General features: G+C 40.9%; 1 protein-coding gene across 1 annotated transcript; it reads right to left on the bottom strand.

Annotated features, from left to right (window-relative positions):
- Positions 1–3898: 3898 nt before the first annotated feature.
- On the bottom strand, positions 3899–18495 carry Snrnp48 (small nuclear ribonucleoprotein U11/U12 subunit 48). The gene is made up of 9 exons (XM_003468859.5): positions 18291–18495; positions 14702–14815; positions 14401–14461; positions 13321–13395; positions 8147–8335; positions 7454–7575; positions 5181–5269; positions 4403–4567; positions 3899–4097 (listed from the first exon to the last, which is right to left on the bottom strand). Exons 1-9 carry the CDS (start codon positions 18444–18446, stop codon positions 4049–4051), a joined length of 1020 nt encoding a protein of 339 aa, XP_003468907.2. The 5' UTR covers positions 18447–18495; the 3' UTR covers positions 3899–4048.
- Between the last annotated feature and the right edge of the window lie 631 nt (positions 18496–19126).

Genomic DNA, 19126 nt, shown 5'->3' with positions numbered 1-19126 from the left:
ACATGCTAAGCTGGGTGTGGCCAGAAGAAACAGCCATAGCTCAGGATAAGAGGCTACAGCTTCCTAGAGCAGAAAAGTCTGCACATCAGAGCTGAAGCACCACCCCCTAAGCATTAAACGCTACCTCCATTGTGCTGTGCAGATCGGGCTCTGTGTGGCCTCCTCTCTGCATGTCACATAGGTGCTGTCTGGCCACCTACCCTGCACAGCTCACAGTACTCACGTGTTCCGGCCATTCTCAGTCGCTCATCCTCAGGCCATCCCTTCTTCACGAATAACATCCAGGTTAGGTCTTGGGTTGAGGCACTTGTACCGATAAACCTTCCTCCTGGCCAGACTTAGGCCCCCCTTGGTCTCCCATGATTATAAATATGTCTCAGCGTCTCTATGTTCCTCACGGGTTTCACTGGAAGTGGTAGACAGAATCAACGTGGTAGAATTCCAACACCTTTTCCATGGGACTACAAATACAAACTTCCCAGCTGGAGAGGACGGGAAAAGGATCGGTGAAGGTGACCCTCAATTCGGGGTGGCAAGATTTCTGGTGTGGCTAAATGTCCCTGCAAATCTCTTGGTGTCCTCAGTCTTGAGTCGTAATTAAATTTAGGGCTAATAAAGCTGGTTTTGCCTACTTTTCCTAAATGATTAACAAACCCTTCTCCAAAGTGTAAAGGTAATAAAGGACGCAAAGTGAAGGTCAATGCTGGCTGTACTGTAAATTACCTACTGGACACCCACAGGACCAAGTCCAGAGTCACAGCTTTTAGCCAAACCGGGGAGCGTGGTATAAGCAGGTGATGGTCAAGGCTGAGCTAGGAAGGAACAAGGTTCTAACACACACAGCCACAGAGGCGGACTGCGAACTCTGGGATGGGAGAAGCAAACAGCATCACAGGCCAAACGATACAGCTACAGAATCAAGCTCAGAGACGGAAACAAGTGGTCACCAGGGGCCGAGGGCAAGGAGGACAGGCAGGCAGTTACCGTTTGCACTGCGGATCTTCAATTTGGAACCATAAAGTGACTGGAAAAGGACGACAGTGACAATGCACAACCACATAAATGCACCTCAGAAATGGTCACAGTGGGGCGCGGGGTGGGGTGGCTCAGCGGTTAGCACTTGCCTTGCACATGCAGGGCCCTGGGAGACCCCAACATTGTCAAACCATGGGTGCAAACTGGTAAAATGGTTAATGCTATATGTGTATTTTACAAATTGTTTCATTTCATTCTTTGAGACAGCGTCTCATTTGACTGATTTCAAATTCCCAAGTTCAAGTGATCCTTCCCATCTCAGCCCAGGTGCCACAACCACTCGGTGTGTCACAAAGTTTGTAATACTGGGAGTTGAACCCAGGGCCTTTACACTGAGTGACACTGCCAGCCTTTCTTTTTATGTTGAGACAGCGTCTCCCAAGGGGCTCAAGCTAGGCTCCAAATCACAATCCTTCTGTCTCAGCCTCCCAGAGTGCTGGGATTACAGACATGGGCCACCGTACCACACAGCCAGCACTTTTTAAATACAGCTAGCCACACAGTAAATAACTAACATTATCGCTGCTTTTAAGAGAGCTCAGCAGATGAAATTATCTACAGATTAATTTTTTTTTTTATCGGTACCGGGATCGAACTCACAACCGCCTGCTTGCAAGGCAGGTGCAGGTGCTTATGCCGCTGAGCTAAATCCCCAGCCCCCAGATTAATTTATTAATAGACTAGAAATGCTGGTGAACAGGTATCTCAGCTAGATCTAAACAGACAGATAAAACAGACAACCGGCTTTAGCAATGATTAAATGCATTTTATAAACCAAAACTAGAAGCTAAGTGACAGAGTTCTGAAGATGCTTCTGTCAAAATTTACACTAACAAATTACCAAATGTTACATGCCAGGACTGGGGGTTATAGCAATCAAGATAAACACCCTACTCTCCAGGAGCTTAGAATGCACAGGAGTCAAAACACAGACAATTATGGAAAATTAATTGGTTCAAGCAACAACAAAAATGCTTCTTTTCATCTAACTTTACATTTCACTGATAGATGTTAGCAGCTGACACTGCTTTTAACAATTTGGACTTTAAAGAACTCTAACTATGCTTCTCTGTCCTATTTTACTGTCCCCTGATTCCTCCACCCCATTCATCCTGCCCACTTCTCTTCTATAAAAAACAGCCATTCAACGTCACTCTGCAGTTCTTCCAATTGGTGGAAATCACAATTAAAAACTGAGTCACACAGTATGAGACTGCTAATAATGGAAGTTCTGACCTACAAAAGTAGCAATTTTATGACCCAATATCACAATTCTTAAGCCCTTGTTTTATAGAGCTGTAAGCATAAATCTGAGCGCTGTCTTCCACACGCAAAACCTAACAGCCAGTATGATCCAAATCAAATCTGTCTTATTTATTCAGATAGTAAGGTTTCGTTTTATTTGGAAGTGAAACTCTGAAGCCAGTTTTAAAGTGGCCAAACTGTGGTTGCTTACTGTGACTCACTGAGCACTTAGTTCCAAGTCTCACCTCAAGGCTCCAATATGCAGCAAAACTGACTGCCGAGAACAGGGAGGAACAAACTGCTGCTGCCCACCGGATCAGCGTCTAAAACCTAGAGCAGAGAAAGGCAGAGCACACTGGAGGATCCCATGGACATGAACGCTGGAAGATACATCAATCAGTGGTTTAAAAACAGCAGGATCTTTTGGCCACCTAGGGTTCAGGTAAAGGAACTGCCTGGGAAAGGTGATGGGTTCCGCCCACAGCGCCGCACCTGCCCAACATGGCGCTGGACCCTAAAGGCGACAGTGTGTCCTCCCATACTGAGTTCTGTGTTCTTCTTCCAAGTCCGATTTGAACTTCCTGCTTCCAAGTGCACCAACATTCCCCTAATCAGCTGTCAAAACGTCATTCCGCCAGCCCCTTCAAACCCCACCCCGTCAAACCGAGTAAAGCTGCTTCTTTGCTTAGAGGGATTTTGCACTCTTCTACACCCCTCCCATGCCTGCAATAAAGGCCTTTTTTTTTAAACCATTTTTCCTCTTTCTGCTCCTGTTTCTCTACCGTGCCAAGGAAAAACCTAACAAAAAGGGATACAAGGAACTTTAGGGGGCAATGGAATAGTCTACATCGAGATCATAGTGGTTACACAAGGATATAAATGTCAAAACCCAAGAAAATATACATGCGAAATGGATGTTAACGTATGTACATACAACAATAAAAGCTGATTACAAGATACAAAATGACAGTATACTTCTAATAAACAAGTGAAACATGAATATTCTTCTTTTAAAACAATTATATTATGAATAAAACTAAAGTTCACTCTGATTACTTTCCAAATCTGGTTTCCACCCCAATCTCTCATATATACCCCTCCTCCACAAATGAACATTGTTAGGAGTTTGGTATGGATTCATCTTGAACTTTTAAAAATAAATTTATACATATATAGCCATAGAAAATATACAGTATTATTTTATACACAGATCTAACATCCTTATATAACTATTATCATTAATTAGTATGCTACTGAGATCTATCACAGACTGAGGCTATTACCCGTAACTCCACAGTAACCCACGCTCTGATCACACCACAGTGCAGTCAGCCAGGCCACCCCCATCAGCTTCGTAGCCTCTCGCCCTACTGCAGTGCAGCAGTGACCAGCCACTACCTTGGGGTGGGTACAGGACTGCAGGGGTGGTCCAGGCAGACGTCAGCCTTATCTGTCGGGTTTAGTTTTTACGACTAGAATATATCCATGTGTAATGTATATATTTTAAGTATTAACCTTCAAGTAGGAATATTATGATGAATTACCATGGTGAGGCAAAAACCAGTAATAAACAGAGTATTTAGAAAAACATAAGAAAAACAGGTTGCACAACATAAAGTAAACTCATGATTTGAAGCATATTTATTGAAAAACAATGAGCACTAAATACACCACATCGACACTCTCTGTGCAAAGCAATTACAATTAAAATATCAGACCAGTGTTTATAATGACACAAGCATAATTAATTATACATATGAACATTCCTTTATATTTTTTGCTTTCTTCTTTTATGACTATGATGTCTTTCCCCATCCCTGCAATGAAAGAGGTATAAGAAAGGATTTAAAATTATGTAATTTAAATATGAACATTTTAAAATCATTTAATAGTAATGCACTTTCATCAGACATAAATCATGACAAGTTAAAACATAATTAAACTGAACAGTAATTTTGGAAGAGTAACTAGAAAATCAATTATGAGAATTAAGAAACAAATGGGAGCAAAGCTAAGTTATACTTTGGAGTTCAGCTTTAAATTAACTTTGAATACACACAAAATGACAACCAGGGAATTCGTTTTAAATCGTGGGCAGGTCGGAGCCCAGCAGTGAACTCACCGCTCCTTCCTCCTCCCAGGCTCCGAGCTCTTCTCCCTCTCTCTGTTCCTCTTCCGTTTATGCGGGCTCCGACTGCGGTCCCTCCGATGGCGTGAACTCTCAGCGTCCAGATAGCTCCCACCGGACTGCCGCGAGTCCACTGAGGCCGAGCGCCTGTCTTCACTCCTGAGACGCAGAAAGGACGTGAGCCAGTCCCACCTCTGCGGTCTCCAAGTCACAGCCACACTGGCCGGTGACGGGACGGGGCCACCTGACACGAATAACCTTATACTCCCCACGAGAAGGCAGTTAAGCAACGGCTCCTATAATATTTGAGTTTTAAAGTCTCAGTAATATGGTTGCTTTCCCCAACTCTTTGCCCCTAAGACTGATGACATCGCAGAATAACTCTAGTAAAATTCTAAGCACTGATGACAATAAACAATAATTTTGATGCATTATAGAATGTTGCTAAAATGGAGCCAGGTGTGGTGGTGCACGGCTGTAGTCCCAGCATTTGGGAGGCCAAGGCGGGAGGAGCGCCGTGAGTACAAGGCCAGCCTGGGCTACACAGAAAGTTCGAGGCCAGTCCAAATTACATAGGGGGACCCTGTCTCAAAAAAATCCAAAATCACTGAAATGTACACCTGCAACAGAGTAGAAAGGTGACAGGGAAGGGACACAGTTCGATGGCACAGCATGTGCTCATCACGCACGGGACCCTGGGTTTGACACTCGGCACTACAAAAGATTAAACAAAAAAGAAGGCAACAATTTCACCAAGAAAGCAACGACATACTTTTCAGCGTCACCTTCTGCCTTTTCCTGCTCTTCTTGCCAGTGGTTACTGAGTTCCTCCATGTGGACATTTATCACATCCCGAATCACCTTGGGAGAAATAAGCACCAAACTTCAGGTAAGAGAGTTGACCGAACAATTAAGATAAACCACTGGTAACAATCAATGAGGAATTCACTGAGCCTGCAAGTCCTGGTGACAGACTAAGTGAAAGGCACTGGGACAGGTGCAGTCTCAGAGACTTTTGTCTGCTGTATTTTCCCCTCCTCAGAGAAACTTAAGAGTAGCTCTCAAAGTGAAACGGGAAAATGTCTTAAACTCCTCAGTAAAACCCTGAGAGCCTCTACAAGCTCACTATGTCAGAGCACAGTAAGTGTAAGAAAAAAGCTCACCACCTTTAGCCATTAAAGACATAAAAACCAAAACTGCAATGAGATCTCATCTCAAATCAGTCACAATGGCTACAGCATAACAACACAAGAGACCGTAAGTGTTGGTGAGGATGAGGGGAAAAGGAGCCCTTCTACACCAGGAAGTACCAGTACAGCCAACATAGGCATCACCACAGAGGTCCTCAAAGAATTAAAAATAGGGCTACCATTATGGTTTGGATCTGGATGGCCCCCAAGCCCCAGGCGCTCACAGGCAGGGCTTTCGGGAGGTGACTGGGTCACAGGCACATGATACTCATCAGTGGATGAGGGCGCTGATGAGTTTACAGTAAAGAATGGCTGTGAGGTGAAGCCTGGCTGGAGGAGATGGCTCAGTGCGGTGTGGCCTCAAAGATCTATCTGCCAGCCTCCTCTCCAGTCCACCACGCTACCCTGCCTTGGAGCCGGCTGATTATGCACTGAAACCCCCACACCTGACCTGTGAGCCACCTATCTATCTGTACCACTCCCTGGTATAGGCCTGAAGCAACAGAACTACACTGAGGCATCCTATAGGGATAGCTGCACAACTTAAGGCAGGAAACACAATTCACAACGGCTAAGGCATGGGACCAGCCTAGATGCCCATGAACAGATGAGGGGGTAAGATACAATGGAGTATCACTAAGCCACAAGGAAGAATGAAATTGTATCATCTGCAAGAAAATGGATGATTCCAGAGCCCATCACTTGAAGAAAGTAAGCCACACTCAGAAGGACAACACATGCCCTAAGTGAAATCTAAAAACATGACATGGAAGTAGAGGGGAGACTATTTGCCAAGAGGAAAAGAATGAAGAGGAGACAGAGGACAGGTATAAATGCAGGTAAGAGGGAAAATGGACAGGAGCAAACACTCACATCGAAGCCCCACCAAATGTCAAAGGTGGGGTAAAAAGGGTCAACATGCTACAAATCTGTCAGAATGAAACCCACTAATCTGTGTAACCAATAAAAAAGAGTGGGGAGAAAAAGGAAATAAAATAAGAAAAACTGGATAAAAGGGGCAAAAATAAGCTTTTCAAGCAAGAAAACAACACATGTTACGGCATGACAGTAGGAATAACATGTATAATCAAACACGGCTTAACACATATGCTTGACTACAACAGAAAATGCTTGGCAAAATGAGGCCAGATAGAAAAGGTATCTGAATCAGAGAAATCATGTAGCACAACTAGGGATTCAACAGAAGAAATTACTGCAGTCAGGAAAAAGTAGTTCACATTCTAAAAAACCCTCATCAACTCTACCTATCAAATGAAATCTGAAAACACCACCCAGAGATTGATGCATAATTTACACCAAAACACTTCTTATGTGAAAATATTCAATAAAGTACACAAAAGCACATTATGATTTCTACCCAAAGATGGTTACACCTAATATTTATTGAGAAACGACTCTGCTCTCATACATTATGTAAGTTCTTACAATACCCCTGCAAAGTCTATATGATTATAAAATGAAAAAAAATCGAAGAAGCTCAACCTGAGCACATTACACAACCACCAATAAACAGCAGTGAAAAGTCAAGCTAAGACATGATGGAAACCAAAATGCATGGTCTTATCATGATACAGTGCGACTTTCTTGAAAGCAGGCATTTTTAAGAAGTGTACAACTTCATTATGTAAGGCTTTTGTATGTATAGTGAGGAGCCTTTGTCTGGTAGAAAGTGGGTCTGAAACAGATGGGCCAAAGCCCAGCCAGGAATAACCCTCTGGAGGACACATCAGAGGACCTTCGAAGGCACTGAGGAAACCCATAGAACACATGTAGAAAGCCATCAATGGGAAATTTTTGTTCTTAACAAAGTTTTACAGAATTATGTAAAACCTACCTCGGTGTAAGATTTCTTGGTTATATGAACATTCTTAGCTCTATAGGACTGACGTCTTCTTTTATAATCTCTAACTTCTGCCAGGATTTCAAGGTATGACTTTGGACTTTTCCGACTATTATCTAATGAAAGAGTAAAATAAAATTATTGTATCTTCAAGGGTTTTTAATTTCTTTAGAATTAACAGGCAGTCCCGCATGGTGGTGCATGCCTGCAATCCTAGATCTTGGGAGGCAGATGTAGAAGGATCACCGTGAGTTCGAGGCCAGCCTGAACTATACAGTGACATAAAAAGCCAAAACAGAAGGAAAGAAAAAGAATTAGCAGGTAAAAACTCCACAGGAGTCCTATACTGCAACATGTTTCAAGGTAATATACAAGGATACCCTAGAAACCCTTCCTTCCATCTATCTGGGTTATTTTATCTTTTTGTTGTTGTCTTTTGCTCTAGCATTAGTTGAATGTAAGAACATTAAAGTCCAAAGATAAAAGTGTAGCAGTTGTACAAAAGATGCATAATGTAAGAGTGACAGTAAAACTTCATGCACTGAATATCTTAATAATATACCTCTCAATATTATATGGTATAAAACCACCTCACCCCAATTCAAAATGGTATGATAATAAAATCACCTGAACACTCACAGAATGGAATGACAGTAAGAAATGCAAAGCACATCATTTCTCTCAAACCTTGATTGACTTTGGCAGCCAGGTCTACAAAGAGATCACTGTCGTTTTCAATGATTTGGGAATCAGAGCGCTTTTTCTTTGTCTCCTCAACAACAAAATCATAAAGGGCAAGACGATCTGCTTGGGTCAGATCACAAACAAACCGTTTGTGATTGAGAGGAACTTCAACAGGCAGTGAAGAATACACTCCTAAAGTAAAAGAAAAGAAAAAGATCGCAAGAGTAAACGATACATGAAGCACCGTGAACTTAGAATCTATGACTTAACTTTAAACATGTGCTGCGCTAACCAATATTAACACACGCTATGTTTTACATACACAGTAACCCTGAAACACATAAGGTATCAATATATGTAACATGATAAACAGTAAACAATGACCATCCTAAACACTGCTACTCACAGAAAGGATGTATCTTGGGTCTATATTATTCTTTTCAACAATAGTAAGACAAATTCCAGGAAGGGAGGCAAAAATAATCACAAAAAGCAACTTGCGCATAAGAAAATCTTCTTCTTGGTGAAAGAGGGTCGAGGCAGGATCTTGATAATATAGTCCAGATTGGCTCTGAACTTGTACACCTCCTGCTTCAGCCTCCTGAGTGATGGAATTGCAGACATACACTACCACACCTGATAAGAGAAGCTTTTCTCTTTCTTTCTTTTCTTTGTGTGCATGTGTGCGTGTGTTGAGGTCTTGCTATACTATCAGGGCAGATTCCAGAGCTTAAGAGATCCTCTTGCTTCAGCCTCCCAAGTAGCTGGGACTACAAGTGTATACTATCACACCCTGCTAAGAAAAACATCGGGTAGCAATTTTTCCAAGGCTACCCATATTACAAATACAGATATTACTTTGTAGATACTACCTTCAGTATATATGCTTTTGCCATAAAAACTGGAAAAAAAGTTTTTGCTAGGTAGTATACAATGTAGTCCCTTCAAAAATAAATTATGAGAATATGAAAAATATGTTTAAAAAAAAAAGCATCCTGTTCAGCTCTCAAGCTAGATGTTCAATACCTCAAACAATGTCTACTGGTGCAGTGATTTACAGTTAGGGGTCAAAAAAACCCAATTAAGTAGAAATCACAAACTTCCTCAGTCCAGAGAAAGAAAGATTAAACTGAATTCATTTTAATTTCCTAAGGAGAAGGCTTAACCAACTTAAAATTACAGAACTTTCTAAAGTCTGCTTATTAATGAAAAAAAGTAAATACAATACCTTGATATGATGTATTAAAACACTGAAGAAAATTTTTTGAGATTCAAATGTTCTCAAAGAAATAAAATGATTATGACTGCAAATAAAGCAATTTAAAACAATTTTTCTAAACTTCATTATTCACTAATGCAAATAAAGAACATGAACTACTAAAGGAATCCTTCTAATGTTTGCTAGGTTATCCTAAAGTCATAACTCAGTTCAAACAACAATGTAAAATCAGTAGCTCTTCCCAGATACTTACTATATTAACTTCTTAGATAACAGGCAAAAGAATTCAAATAATCGCAGAATGTGATCTAAGCATTTTTAACAAAAGAAAGAAAAACAGAGAGAAAGAAAGAGAAAGAGAGAGAGAGACAGCATTCTTTATATTTCTCCATAGCTAAGAGGAGGGCTGAACTGAGTCTACAGCTGTGGTCTAATGGCTATGGATAATGACACAGGGTCATTTTTACCAGTCAAGGTTTACATTAGTTGGGAAGAAGAGTTCCCTCTCAGGTTAATCAATTTTATTATAATGCTCGTAGGCACTAGCAAAGGTCTTTTCACGAAACCAGGTGTCAAAACACTTAGTTTTGTAATATACAGTTAGTTTTCACGTGCCTAATTCCTTTGAATACAGGCTATAAAAACCTGGGAGAAAACAAAAAGGTTAGAAAACAATGCTATACTACAAACAAGCTCCTCATAAACTTTTGCCTGCTAACCTTTAAACAAAGAAATGTAATTTCCTCGAAATATTTTGGAGTTCTCTTTATCTTAATTAAATTGATGTTATCATAAAGATTGATGTTTAAACTTCTTGAAATTCAACTAAAATTTCAAATCAAGACTATAATGTTGTGACAGGTAGTAAGATAAAAGTTGAGAAGTTTGAGTAATACTTTTAAAAGGATATCATTTGCAAAAAGGATACTGCATATCTTTAAATAAGGAGTACATTCAGGTTCCTAATTCCTCTTTATACTCACCCCAATTACTGAAAAAGAAAAAGTACAGGAAAAGTTAAGCAAAAAACTGCATTTGAATCTTTCAGAACATAGATAATTCTGACAAAAGAAAAAAATAAATACACTTTAATAAGTTACATTTACGTAAAATGTAAATTTTCAAAATGCAACTTTCTGTATGATGAATGTGCCCATCTATTACAATTCTGGGTTCCTCTTCTTTCGCAGCTTTTTAAAAATTGTGGTAAAACAGAATAACATAAAATCATCCCTTCGGTCATTTTACTGTTTGTTTTTGGTACCGGGGATAGAACTCATAACCTTGTGCTTACCAAGCAGACGCCTATGCTGCTCAGCTAAATCCCCAGCCCCCAACAGTCATTTTAAAGCGCACAGTTCAGATGCACTATGCACATTCACGGGAAGAGAATTTCATCACTCCGACAGCAAGCCCGGAGCAGCTTTGTATTAACTAAATCTACACTCCCTTTTTAGTCACTTTTGCCATCAAAGGGCATCTGAAACATGACCCACTATTAAATACTGGTAAAAGGTACTGTCTCCAAGTTACAACGGCAGAATTTCACAAATTCATACAGCAATAATTCCTAACATGAGAGAGAACAAGATGAAGGTCTACAGAAGTAAAATGAGTTTCCCTAATCTCACAAGTGGTGGAAAGAGGGCTGGTCCACACCATTCCAGCTTTTCTCTTATTTTTAAATCAAGGCCATACTTTAAAAGCACTTCATGAAACTCAAGAAGAGCAATTTGAATAACACTGGAGCAAAATGATAAATCAGTAAACATACAATTGTGTTTTTTTTAACATATAATTATTTATCATTGAAATTGGTGTCGTGGTATAAAATTAACTAATGTAAATATATCTGAAAGTAACTCCATAGATCTAATAGCTGTGTAAGTATGCAGAAGGGTTAATGGGTTGAGAATTCCACACCGTCAGGTTAGGCCTAACTGAAAAGACACATACAGCCTCATCAAAACATTTCTATTTTCCTGTGTACCCAGCACACCATTAATTAGATGGGGAAATGCAAAGTTTTTCACAATAGTCCTTCTCCCCTTAAAGTAGTAATTTTTTTACTCAAAGTTTATTAAAAGATATTTGAAGAGATTCTTGTCCTGATGTTCAAGGTCCTACCTTACGAAAGTGGGCCACAAAAATAATCTTTGTTGGGAAATTACAGAACTGGACACAGGATATAAAAGTTTTTAAAAAGGGTTACAGTTAAAATAACAATGGAATCTTAATTTACAAGCATGTAAGAGTTCAAAAATCAAAGTCCCTCTTCACTATCTACTGAAAAAACTACTCAAATATTTTTTCTTTTATAACAAACTAAATTCAATGTCTAAATCTGCCTTATTACTCAGTTATATAAATTTATGAATCTGAAAATTTCCTAAATTATGCACACATATAAAACTCTAACATCCCAATGTGTTAATATTGCTTTCTGTACATTTATTTTCACCTAAGACAACAGCAGCTGCTCATCACTGTAGCTAGACTAGATTAGCATTTATCATCTCTGCTCCTCCAAACAACACCACAAGAAAATTTGTATTACAGACAGAAAAACTCAAAGTTGTCATCACTTATACAAGGCTCAGCGGTTAGCTCGTTTCTTAGAACAGGCTTCTCAAAATGAATGAACAGTAAGCAGCACTGACAGGAGCATGCACAGATCTAAAGTATGTAACAGTCTTTTGTTTAATGGTGATAGAAAAATAATGAATACATCTAGTGATATCCAGAAACCCGATCAATGAATTCAAATGTAGGGTTTCTATCCTGATCTAGAACTCAGTCCAGAATCTATGCTAAAATTCAGAATTTGGTTCAGGATCTGACTTTGCTATTATCTAGCAGAAATGAGTTACTTCCCTTTTGTGAGTCTGTCTCTTCACCTAGTAAAAGGAGAAAATACTGTCTTGATCTATCACAAGTTTACTGTGAAAGAGAAATGAAATTCATAAAAGGAAGTGTGAAAAAAATCTTGTAAAATGTAAAAGTACTGAAGACTTTCAGAACAAACACACCAGAACTTCACCTTATTTCAATCATACAGTTTCTTTCCTCTCTGTAAAACGTAGCCTCTGGGTTACATGATCTCCAAGCACGCTTCCAACGCTAAGATAAACTCCATCAACGAGACTATCCAGCTAAGAATCGAGATGGAATTACCCTGACAGGCACAAAAGTGGGAGCTTCGAAACAAGAGCTCCAGGTAAGTGGCAAGGAAGGTACCAGACACAGGCGAAGGGCAGAGCGTGGCCTTCTGAAGCAGCTCAGAGAAATCCAGACCAGACACTGGCTTAGAACAATGTCTGAAAGATCCTGAACTTGCACAAGGGAGAAAACCACCCCGACTACGCCTGGTGAGTCAGGACAAAAAGGGAACATGTCCGGACACAGCTACCTACAAAGACGACTCTGCAATCCTCAAGAGGAACCAGTCGTGCTTTGGCTGGATGTCAGATCTAGGCCAGAAATCTGAACTTGTTTGTTAACTGTTCACTTCTGCCATGATACATAAGGTTTTTTCTTTCAATCTCCTAAAAGCTTATGCTTCAATTTTTAGCCTAGTGCCTGATGACGCCCCAGGCATACACCCCTGAATTCAGCTCTAAAACTGGGCACAAAGAATCCATAGATCCCCTAAGATGAGACACAAAACATCATGCTGGACTTGCTTCCTGAGGAGGCGACCCTCAGAACTCATCGTCAGTCTTACTTACTAGGTAATTCCAAAGCACGCAGCACTACTTAACAGTGTCTGAGGGAGACCACTGACACATAACAAATGACAAGTGAGAAAAGCAAATTAGCCCAGTGTTAAATGTAAAGCTTAACCTCTGTCATGTAACTCTTTTCACATAGTTTTTGGGGAAGAAATAATTTAGTAACATGTCTTAGAGGAGAAAAATAATTTGACTCATTAATTAGCTCAAACTCTGATGGCCCTTACTTTGATTGTAACAATCACCATCTTTTCCAACTTTGGTTCTAGCTTGATTAATGATCTGGAACTGTGAGTCCTTATCTGTCAAAAAAGTAACAAATATATTATGAATCATCAGTGCAGTGGTCACTAGTTTCAAATCCAAGCTCTATAGAAACATCGCTAAACATTCCAGACTCTTAGGAGACAAACATCTACATCAAGGCCTGCATAATGTGAACCAGAATTCTTTCACATCTACCTAGAACCCAAGTAACAAGATGCCAAGCACTTCAGAAAACACTGTACTCGGGCTGGGGATTTAGCTCAGCGGCATAAGCGCCTGCCTTCCAAGCAGGCAGTCGTGAGTTCGATCCCTGGTACCGATAAAAACAAAAAAGACAAAAAAAAAAAAAAAAAAAAAAAAAAGAAAACACTGTACTCAGGGCTGGGGGTCTAGCTCAGTGATCGTGTGCTTTCCTAGCATGCAGGAGAACCTGGGTTTCATCCCAAGTATCCCCTCAAAAAGAAAAAGTACCACACAATAATCAGGAGTAAAACTTTAATCACTAATCTCTAACATTTCTTCAAACCCAGTTAAGTGTCGGGCATTATGCTATGAATATTACAAACATAATTTAATTCTCACAATATGCTATTATCATTATGCCCATTTCATTAAAAATTTTTTTTAGAAAATAAACAGATTAACCATCTTGTCACACATTTGTTAGGGACAAAACCAATAACTGACTCAGGGCATTCTGCTTTCAGAACTGGACTGTAAGCTCTACAAGTGCCAGGAGTATCTGGAACACATTTCAATCCTCTCTCATTCTCAGTCTATGCTGTGTGCTCAGACTTTGCTACACCCAAGGAGAAGGCATCTTACAGGGTTTTCACTATTATATAATCTTGGTGTCTGAACATCAGATTACACAAACTAGTTTCACAGTACATCAATAAATCCTACATTCTCTTAACATTAAATATCCTTCCTAATCAAAAGCATGTTTATAAAATCCATTCTTTTGATAAGTCAAAAATGAAAAACTGACACCCACATTAAAATATTTTACAATTATAATCTAACAATTCAATACTTACTCAAAGTAATTGAAGGTACCTTCGCATTCTCGTAGAAAAAATCAGGATTATATAATTCATCCTAAACAATGAAAAAAAACATTGTTCTTAATTGAATATGTTAATATTTGACATAAACTATCAAGTTAGGATCTTTAAATATTTCTCACAATAATGTGTGAAATTAGGCAAGTAACACCCTACCCTACAATAAGGGTTATTATTTTGTATCGGGAAGCCTCATGACACACCATCAAAATGTTGTGAATTTATTAAGGCATGAATTACATGACATAAATGTAAGACAGTAAATATATGCTACCTCTTCTTCTTTAGTGTAGCCCATTTTCCTCAATCTACAGGATGCCATGTGCTTAGGTAGAGATGATTTAGGCATGTGATGATTGGAATCATAAGGACATATCACAACTTCACCCTATAAAACATAATAAAGAGGCAAAGAAAAGGTACACACAGTTTAAAAATAATTACACCATTAAATGTTTACTATTTGAATAAATGGCACTATCTACTACTTCCCCTTCTGCAGACCTCACAACTCTCAAGCAAAAGTGTTTGCATTAAAACAAAAAACCCTGCTTTACACCCTGTCCAAGTCTCTGCACTCTCTTCACCTCTTCAAAGGTATGATCACAGCTCAGTGTCTCAGCGACCTCACTCAATGCCACTATCCCTTCAAGGACTCATCAGTTTGTCACCATCTCCTTGCTAATTGAGCCAAAGTTTATGTCATAATCCTTACAGTTTTGGAACTCCTGGAAGGTCACAAGTCACCTGTCCATTTCCACCAACCTGATACCCTTTTCAGGTTCTTTCTACCTCACTGGCTCTTTCTACTTGGTCTCTAGGTCTCTTCTACTTGGTGCCTCTCTTCTCTACTTTCCTCCTTCAGATGCTGTGTTTCCTGTGAATCTAGCAGCTGATAGATTCTGCCAGCCTGAGGTTTAGCCATCTCTAACATGACATCTGCCCAACTTGGCACCGGCCAGAGAAGCAACTGTCTCTAAAAGCAACTTCTGTGTTCTCCTTCTAATTCCAAAAATAAATCTCCTACTCTCTCTATGTGTGAGCGCTGAGTCCTCTCCAATCCCAAAACTCCACAACCACCCAAGAGCCCCAGCCCCAGCCCCACTCCATCAAGGCCTTTCCCCAGCTCCCTGCAGTAAAGGTTTTTTAAAAATCTTTTTTTTTTTCTCTCTCTCTGTGGCACCAAAAGAAAACCAACAACATGAACAAAAAATAAATTCATCATTGATAGATTCTGCTAGCCTGGGGCTTAGCTATCTCTAAAATGACATCCACCCAATTTGGTACCAGACCCAGAGGAGCAACTTATCTCTCCAAGAGTAACTTCTACATTCTCCTTCTCATCCAGAGATAAACCTCCCGCTCCCTTTTTGCGCCTGCATTGAGTTCTCTCCAATCCCAAGATTCTACAACTACCCAAGCTTCCACCCCCAACCCCCAGTAAACCTTTGTTTCCTGTTTTACACAGCCAGATGCTCCTTCCAATCAGCTGTTAATGTCATTTTGCCCACCTCCCAAACTCCTCCCCCAGCCAAAACTGATAAAAGTAGCTTCACTTTGTTCTCACTGAGAATACTTCTATTTCTTTATAACTCTCCCATGCCCGCATTAAAGGCCTCTCTAATCTTTGTCTTCTTCCTCATTTTCTCTGCACCACCTCAGATTAAGTGCCAAAAATACTGAACCATATTTGTGGTCTTCTAACCCCCAAACCTGTCCCTCTTGTGTGCTCATATTTTGATGAAAGGTTTCAACCCCTTCTCAAGCAAGAAACCGCCTCTTGTCATTCATCACCCACATGCAATAAATCACCCACTCCTGTCCATTTTAGTCCTAAACAGATCTGAACTCCTCATGCACATAGTCTATCCCCATTACTACTTCCCCAGTTCAAGACAGTCTTGTCCCCCGCTGAGTTCCAACACTCATCTCCTCCTAAGTGCTCTCTCTCTCTGCTTACGGTTTGCCATCCCCCACTCCGTTCTGCACACCACAGCTGGGTAGAATCCCCAGCTTTGCCACTTACAGGTGGTTATGAAACTGGGCTGGGTACTTAAAAAACACTCTCTGCCTCAGCTTCTTCATCTGGAAGTGGAAATAGCTCACAAAGCCATCACAGAGATAATGAGTTCATTCACACAAAGCAATCTGAGTAAGGCCTAGAACATAGTAAGTGTTCCATAAATGTAAGCAGGTATTATTTTTATTAAAAGGCAAGTATGACTTTTGATATGCCTTGACAAACTATTTCTATGCCTCCTCACTGATTGTATTTTTTTTTTTTGATTGCTAATTTGGGGACAAAAGCATCACCAAACAATAAACTATCCAAGGACAGAAACAGTGACTGTGGTTCACTATACTTCAGTATCAAAACACTGAAGAAACCAGAGATTCATTAACTCCTTGGACATCTATTCTAGGAATTATATCTCTTATTAGGATTTCTAACTAGTCATTCTCCTGAGTATCAGACACAAGCTTTGCAAAAGTTAGATATATTCCCACAGCTTACTCTCAAAATTTGAAATTTTACAAGAAACTTTAAGCCAGGCGTGATGGCACATGCCTGTAATCCCAGCACTGGGGAGTCTGACGTAGGAAGATCGCTGCAAGTTCAAAACCAGCCTGGGCTCCAAAGTGAGCACAAGGCTGGCCTGAACTGCACAGGAGACCTTGTCTCAAAAAAGACCAAAACACAATGCTGCCGGGCTGGGGATTTGGCCCAGTGGCATAAGTGCCTGCCTTGCAAGTGTGCAGTCATGAGTTCGATCCCTGGTACCGATAAAAACAAAAAAGATAAAAATAAAAAATAAAAATAAAACAATGCTGCCAACAGTACTTATCTCATAGGATCATTATGAGTATTAAATGTGGTAATGTACAATAAATGGCATAAAGTGCTACTTAAGTGTTAATAGAATCCAATTCTACTGCAGTACTGAATAAACAATGTTATGGAAAGCTCTATTAATCCCCACTGAGTGGCTAAAATAACAATAACCATGAAGTCTTTTTTGTTTGTTTGTTTTAATTTCTACTGCAGCTTCAAAACAACAAATAGTGATTGAAATATATTTTAACCGCTTTGGGGAAATCAGACATAACACTTAAACACGGGAGAGATTACAGCGTAGTGCACCTAGAAAGAACACACGAAATTATCCCACAACAGAGCACTCTTCTTCATCCTCCCCCACCAAACAAGCAAAGAAAACAAAAATCAGGATTGTTTCCTCTACTACACCTGTTTATAATTCTACGAGCCGGGTGTGTGGGCACACGCCTGTAATCCCAGCACTTGGGAGGCTGAGGCAGGAGAATCGTTGAATCCTTTGAAATTTCAAGCGCAGTCTGGGCTACAAAATGAGCCCAAGAGCAGCCAGAACTGCCTCAAAAAGACCCAAAAAAGTAATTCTACCGTTCAGGTGAGCTGCTAGTTACCGTTTCTTACGGGCATCTCCTAATCATCCCAGAATCTACGTTGCCTCCGCCGTAAGTGTCTACTTTTAGGGTGGAAAAAAGTGCATTGGTGAATTCTCAGCTCCCCGACAAGGAAATCTGAGGCAACCCTGAGTCCTCAGGACAGATGACAAAGCAAACCGCCAACCCCGAGAGCAGCTCTTGACTACCATTCGTTTAGTCTTTAAACAAATCCCGACGGGCCACGCCTTCTTCACCCGCTTCTCCCTATTCCCTGACGCCCTATTCTCCTAGCGCCACACGGGGATCGCCGCGGGGCATCACGGGGGATCACGGTGGGGCATCCCGACGGCCCGCGTGAACCCCAGTCCGCCACCCGGCTCCCGGGCGCCCTCATCTCCACGGTCCCATCACAGCCCTGGAAGATCTGCAATCCTCACCTCTGCCGCCTCCTCCTCCCCAGGGTCCAGCTGATCCAGGCTCCAGCCCAAGGACGCCGTCACCTCCCCCAGGGTCCGGTAGCAGTTCTCCACGAACTCGCTCAGCTCCTCCTGCAGCCGCCGCCGCTCCTCCACCGGAGGCGGCTCGTCCTCCATAGCCGACCGCCACCTGCAGCCCGGAAGTGCGGGAACGATGCTCGGCGCGCGCGGGTCTCTGGGAGGTGTGGGCGGGGCCCACACCACGTGACTGGAGCAGCCAATAGGGCAGGGTTTCGGGGAGGGCGGGAGCTGTCATTTTCAAAGGCTTTTTCCGCTCTCTTCTAAATGTCGCTTCCTTGTTGCTGTCTCCAGGTGCGTTTGTCTCGTCTTTCCTGAATGGGATTCCCTACCTCGCCGACATTTCTTTTTTTTTCTTTTTTTTTGTTTGTGGTATCAGGAATCGAATTCACGGTCTCGCGTTTGCCAAGCAGGCGCTGTGCCGCTGGGCTATATCCCCTGCCGACATTTTTAGAAAAAATTACTTAGGTAGAAAGTTTAAATCGTCCAAAGAGCTTTCGTGTTGCTGTCCTCCAGTTCAATAACATTTTGCCACATCTGATTTCTCTAGGTAGATCTCGTCTCTCCCCGTAGCCCTGCACTGATTTTTGCTGAATTCTTTCCAAGTAAATTGCAGATTATTTGTCCCAAAATATATGCTCAGAACATTTTCCTATGTAACCGTAGTGCACGGTCAAACGTAAAATCAATACCATTAAATCTAATATATGGTTCCTGTTCCTCCAATTGCTCCTATCCTTTCATCTATTTTTTTAGCCCATAAAATAATCACGTTTTTA

Source organism: Cavia porcellus, unplaced genomic scaffold, assembly GCF_034190915.1.
Source record: "Cavia porcellus strain 051 isolate PalLab524CR breed Dunkin Hartley unplaced genomic scaffold, mCavPor4.1 scaffold_13, whole genome shotgun sequence".
NCBI classification, from domain to species: Eukaryota; Metazoa; Chordata; class Mammalia; order Rodentia; family Caviidae; genus Cavia; species Cavia porcellus.
Note: the sequence above shows the minus strand (reverse complement) of the source record. Positions and strands in the feature narration are given on the sequence as shown.